This window comes from Puntigrus tetrazona, chromosome 7 (genome assembly GCF_018831695.1).
Source record: "Puntigrus tetrazona isolate hp1 chromosome 7, ASM1883169v1, whole genome shotgun sequence".
Taxonomy (NCBI): Eukaryota; Metazoa; Chordata; class Actinopteri; order Cypriniformes; family Cyprinidae; genus Puntigrus; species Puntigrus tetrazona.
This window is the reverse complement of record NC_056705.1, coordinates 8,333,060-8,339,188: the sequence shown is the minus strand read 5'-3', so window position 1 is coordinate 8,339,188 and position 6,129 is coordinate 8,333,060. Positions and strand designations below refer to the sequence as shown.

Sequence of the window (6,129 nt, the reverse complement as noted above, 5' to 3'; positions counted from 1 at the left end):
GCTCAAGGGTTATCTTCTGACCCAACACCGCTGAACATGTTGATGAAGACTTATGTGACGTTTTTGTCAGCCAAACACCTTACAACATTACCTAATTTTGTACCTTAACTGATCAAATCCTTGAGGGATATTAAAACCCTTATATCAACTGCTATAAGCCTAGCGTTATTAGTAGATGTTTATTCTTCTGCTATTAAAATATCTTCGCACTAAGACAACAACTGATGTTCATTGTGGAACGGAAACTCAAAGGTTGGCAGCCCTGTTCGAAGTAAACTTTAAGTTTTAGGTTTCCCGAACGACATTTACCAAAAGCCTACAAGTTCATGTTAAAGTTAATCTGCAATCATAGAATTAATGTATGCTTTTTGTGCAAGGTTGGAGTTATACATTGATTTTCTGTTATGGTCTATAGACCTCCTGAATTAGCCTTGGCCACCTTGTGTATAAAACTAGCTCCGCTACTGTTTGTTTATGAGAGACTCTTGCAATGGCGGTCGCAAATATGATTGAGCCTCACATTCTCTTAAGAATAAAACTCCTCGGAGACATACAGCATATTCCAGTGAATGGCCCTCGCACCCGGTTTCCGCCAGTTATTTTAATGAGAATAATCTATGATCACCAGTCGACAAATGCTTCTTTAACGAGCGTGATTTATCTTCGCTTAGTGCTACTAAATGCACAAATCACTGAACGTTTTGATTGCTGGTGAATATACTCTTAAAACTGATGCTCATTTGAGAGTACGGGCATCATGTATTAAATAAATAGATACATGTGTTATTTAAATAACAGGATTTGTGGATTCTGACTCTACTAAAGCATAAGAATTACATAGCATGTTTGCAGATATTTAAGAAATGTGGTAAGTTAACATACTTGTTTATCAGAAAAACAATGCTACAGTCAGTTGTTCTCCTTTGAAAATGTGCGAAGGCTTCTGTTTTGGTTTGTGAAACCCCGCCCACTGCCAGTTTACCCAATCATGTTTCGGCACCCCGGGTTGCCAGTTGGCTGAAAACGGGACTTATTTCTTTTCAGTCATGGAAGCTGGCAACCTGCGCGAGTGTCAAGTCTGAGTAGCATGGGCTGGGAAAAAAAACAAAACAACCTGTCTCCAATATTTTGAATAATTGCCTGAAAAGACTATGGGCGTGCATTGGGTAAACAGGGTGTAAATAAAAAGGCCTGTCTCCAATATTTTTGCATGATTTTTAAATATTGTTATACTACGCATTTGTGTGTTTAAAACCGTAATATATCAACTCACTGGCTCCCAAGAGATCTAGCTTAAGCGATATTCATCAAGCAAATTTAAACTGAAAACGCAATAGAGCGCCGAAAGTGATGGTCGGCTAAACCACAGGTAGCCTACTTTGACATCCTGATTTGTTTTAAATATTGTGTCACTTTAAGTGTCCCAATATATCAACTCCTGGCTCCCAAGAGACCAGGTTGTACCTGTTTGAGATCAGAAAGGGCATTTTCCATTGCCTTGATTGATTGCGGTGTGCGCAGGAAAGGATAAATATAGGTATCAAACAAGAGATGTGCCCATGAATGGATACACGTCTATCTGAACTCATGAGCGCCAGTCCTCGATTCCCTAAACTGGTGTGACCTATAGCTAAACAAACGCTCTGTCTATGAGATAAAGACTTCTTCTTTTTTGCACAGCGGCTGTAGATGATGGTATAACATGCATTGTATTGTTGGCTCCGTGTCTTTAGGAGGTCTGAGGGTGACGTGTGAATATATGGCCCATCAGGAAGGAGTGATGTGCGAGGAGGTGCAGATCCTTAGCGAGAGCAAAGAGGATGCAGGTGTGAAGGTTAAAGTTCATGCTCGTGTCATGGGTAAGTACATACATGAAGGTATATTTATTGTTATCCTGGCGGTTTCTCAGAGTTACAGTTGAGTCATCTTGGGGAGCGGGCTTAAATGATAGGCCGAATGAAGGAGATGAGAGGTTATTTGCTGCCCTCTACTGGGGTTCTCACGTAAAACGGATTTTAAATGAATATTTAGTGTAAGCCCCATCTGCAGCATGTTCATCCCCACAAAAATAACCTCAACTTGACCCTTTTCAGTTCCACTGTAAATACGTAAACCGGATTTCTGCGCTTTTTGAAGAAAAGGGGGAAAAACTGAGAAATTGTTTTGTGGGAATAAACATCATGCAACAAGAAAACGTCTTCGTCCTCCGTGGATGATTGTTCAGTCCTTATCGGATGTGTGGAAACTGTAGCGTTACGTCGCTCTGCAGTGAATGGGTGCCGTCGGAATGAGCGTCCAAGTTTCCGATTCAAAACATCAAGAAGTGATCCGCACCACTCCAGTCCCACGAATTGAAAAGCTGCAGGTTTGCAACAACCGAATCCTTCATTGAAGTCCATTTTAAGTCCTCGTGAAGCACGTTTGGAAGCATTCGCTCCGGCCAAAACGGATCAGCAATTTCTTTTGATGTCACCTCGTACTTCAGCTTCTCGTCAAATCTTCAGTGCTCCCTATAATCCGAAGCGCCCTCCCCTACACCATCAACGGACGCTGAGATCGCTCGCTTCTTCTAGGAGTACTATTTCCTGTACAATCGATGGCGTGTAGTACACGATGGATTCGGACGGTGTGAATAAATGCGCTTTCAACTGGGGCAAATGGTGACCTTTAAGATGGTTTTAACTGTAAACCATTGCTTGTGCCTAAAATACGAGTCCTCTTATGTATGATACTGCTTTCTGCATTTTAAACGGTCGCCTTGCTTGAATCGGGTGCGAAATATAAACCGATGAAGCCTACGAAAACCGTCCGAAACGGCTCCAAACAAATGTGTGTGTGCATTATGAACCACAGGGGGATGAATGATTTTACTGGATTGCTTTTTGTTTCACACGGTGTTAACTGATGGACGGCAGCGGTGTGGATTATCGCGATGTTGTTGTTGTTGTTATCAGCTGCTTGGGCTCTCATTCCGACGGCACCCATTCACTGCAGAGCATCCGTTGCCGAGCGAGTGACGTAACGCCACATTTCTCCAAATCCGTTCTGACGAAGAAAAGCAAAGTTCTCTTAGCTGTGTTTGGGCGATCTACTTCATGTTTCGTGCGTATAGAGTTTAATTAGTAAACTGCTCTCTGTCAGACCGTCACCACGGGACTCCCATGCTGCTGGAAGGCGTTCGCTGCATAGGAGCAGAACTGGAGTACGACTCCGAGCAGAGCGACTGGCAAGGCTTCGACTAAACGTCCCAACCAGTGCCACACATCTCGGCGTCGGCAGCCACAGAACAACCCAGAACCCGGCGTCGCCGCTCTCCGCCCGCGGCGTTCGGAAGCGAACCGCGGCCGCTAGCTTGTTTGTACCGTTACAACGGAATGCGGGAATGATCTGTCGTTTACTGTAGCTCTCTGTGATTTGTCGGTTTTTTTTCAGGTTTGGATTAAAAAAAACCAATCAAATAGCGTGCGTTTGCTCTAACTGAGTTTCAGTGCTATGACTGAATGTTTCTTTTAGATAAATATATATATATAATATGCTCTGATGTCCGTGTTTCTGCACTTTCTCGCTCCAATCTGATGTGATTAAGGTTTTTGAACTAATGTTAGGAGTGATGCTTGTCCTCACTGTGAATCAGACTCTTATTTAAACCAGTGGGAGGCGCTGCCCACCGCAGAAACAATCTTTCTTACACCTTACAACATTTCTGTTGGCATCTTAGCTTTAAAGTTTGAACGTTTTAAATCATCAGTAGTGAAATGAATGTGATGGTAATATACTCAATCGTTTAGATCCAGCATTTTTATTTTTTTGTCTGCCCTGATAGATTTTTTAATGAGATCATCAGTTTAAGGGCTGTTCATTCATTTTTATTTTATTTTCTTTGTGCATTACGTTGGTGTTTTCTCGAGCCAAAGTGCCTAAAATCACGTCCGTTGTTAGTTTATTTGATCGAAGCCAGCATGTAAATCGAGCCATTACGCATTGAATGTTGGCAGCCTTATTCCAGCATAGTATTGTATGTTTATCCTTAACTCCATATGACTGCTTTTATGAGGTCTCCGGATCTCTGTGCAAGTTAAATGTTGTCCTTTCGAAATAACGTCTACCAGAGCAAATGATTTTGATGGTTTTCACTGTTGACGGCTTGTTTCTGTCTCTTACTGTAATTTTTTTTTATTCTCAAGCAAATAAAATTCCCTTCTTGTTTCAAAATGCTTTTTGAAAGTGTGTGTTTCATAAAGAATTTGTAAATGGATGCATTGAACGGCCGCTAGTGGTCAGTGTACTGTAAAAATAATATATAAACGGTTGTTGTGCGGATAATGCGTGATAATCAAAAGAAAATTATGAATATAAAAATGCATTAGTGTCCACTCGTGCAATGTCTCACAGAATGAACTGGTATCTGCAGAAGATTTAATTTTCACGAGAAAAACTCATTACTCGCGATCTGAGATTTAAATTCATTATAAACCAGGCTAAAGGTTTTTCAAAACATTATGCTGTTTCTGAAGGAACTTTTAACTTCGCTTCGATCTTTCAAATAATTCTGCATCATGTATATACACATATACATAAATGTATATATGTGTGTGTGTGTATATATATACACACACACACACAATATATATATATATATATATATATATATATATATATATATATATATATATATATATATATATATATATATATATATATATATATATGTAATATTAAATGCATCATGCATTTCTCATTCATCTTGAGGGTAGTTTAATTTTCTGTAACCAACACTAAATTAATTAAAGGTTTCTACTGCCATCCCAGCAAATCCGACACCACAATACAAGACGCACTTAGTCGCATTGCCTTCTCTCTCTCTCTCTCTCTCTCTCTTCTATCTAATGATAAAGTGCTCCATATTTGACAGCAAACCCCCGAATCAGCCCGTGAAGGATTGCGCTTTGTGTGTCAGTCACTCATTGTCAGGATCTCCTCCTGCGGGCAGAGCATTGTCTCTATGCCCGAGTGTCACTACTTTTGTGTGTCACCGCGACATCTGACACTGATGGGCCGAAGCAGAAAACTCAGCTTAAAGCCAAACGAGCGCCGCTCATAATCTTACAGTATAATGAAGACGCGGCAGCTTCCTCGTGACAGCGCCTCTTCATCTGCTTCCCGCGTTTAACAACTGACCGCTTTAATACAAGTTTCCTTAATAAACGCCACAAAAAAATAGCTAATAACTGTGCATTTCGTGCATTAACTAGCTTAGCTTAAATGCGTTGAATATTGTAAAATTCACAAACTCGCATATTTATTATAGGCTAACTACTTAATTTGTAAATGACCGTATTAATGTCTTTGAGTATCGCATGCATCCGCATTAGCCTGCGTTTTACGCAGCCCGTCTTTTCGATAAAACGGCACGCGTTCATTTCTGAATTCATTTTTGCCACAGGATAGATTTAGTCTCAAATTCTGAACGTTTTTGCAGTTTGCATTTTATTTTAAATAACGTTCCGGGTCGGTTCTACCACGTCTCATCAACTAAAACTATAAAGAAAATGTGTTTAAATAATACCGACAGCGAATATTCACGCGCAGTCTACCAGAATGAAATCCCCCGTCGAGTCCGGACCCTAAAAACAAATCAAACGCGGTGTTAACGCGCCCCGGTCGAGTAACATTAAACTGAGTTTATAACTTGAACGACCTTTGATCTTCGCTTGACAGAACATCCGAATAACTTTTACCAAGGCGATTTTATTAATAATAAATTAATAAACAAATAAACGAACTTTTAGCTGCACTCGATTCGACGTTTGGTTAATTTTGTTGATTGCAAAACAAGATTTTTTGCGCGCGAAAGACACAATTGGTCTTTACGACAGTTCTCCGTTAATAAAAACATAAGCGACTATTTGCGTAACTGAGCACTTGCTCGAATCGAATCTGATTATTATTTTTTTTTTTTACTGCATGCTCTGGGTTTAGTCGGATATAACCGAGGGGGGAAGGGTCTGTTTGGGTATTTATCCGTGTTTATGGTATATCTGCTGTTTTGCAACACGTTGGAGGAAAGGGCCCGCGCGCGAGGCTCCGGGGCCAGAGAGCAGCGCGCGCAATTAAACCTCTCTTGACTGT

At 40.7% G+C, this 6,129-nt stretch overlaps 1 protein-coding gene across 2 annotated transcripts in view; it reads left to right on the top strand.

The window, feature by feature from the left end:
* Positions 1-4,212, top strand: part of c7h20orf27 (chromosome 7 C20orf27 homolog) — a 15,148-nt gene extending 10,936 nt beyond the window's left edge. For both annotated transcript variants that reach the window (XM_043243770.1, XM_043243769.1), the window contains exons 5-6: positions 1,734-1,859; positions 3,142-4,212. In XM_043243770.1, the coding sequence (XP_043099705.1) occupies positions 1,734-1,859; positions 3,142-3,242 (227 nt within the window). In that variant the 3' untranslated portion in view covers positions 3,243-4,212. The remainder of the gene's footprint in view (positions 1-1,733; positions 1,860-3,141) is intronic.
* Positions 4,213-6,129: the final 1,917 nt, after the last annotated feature.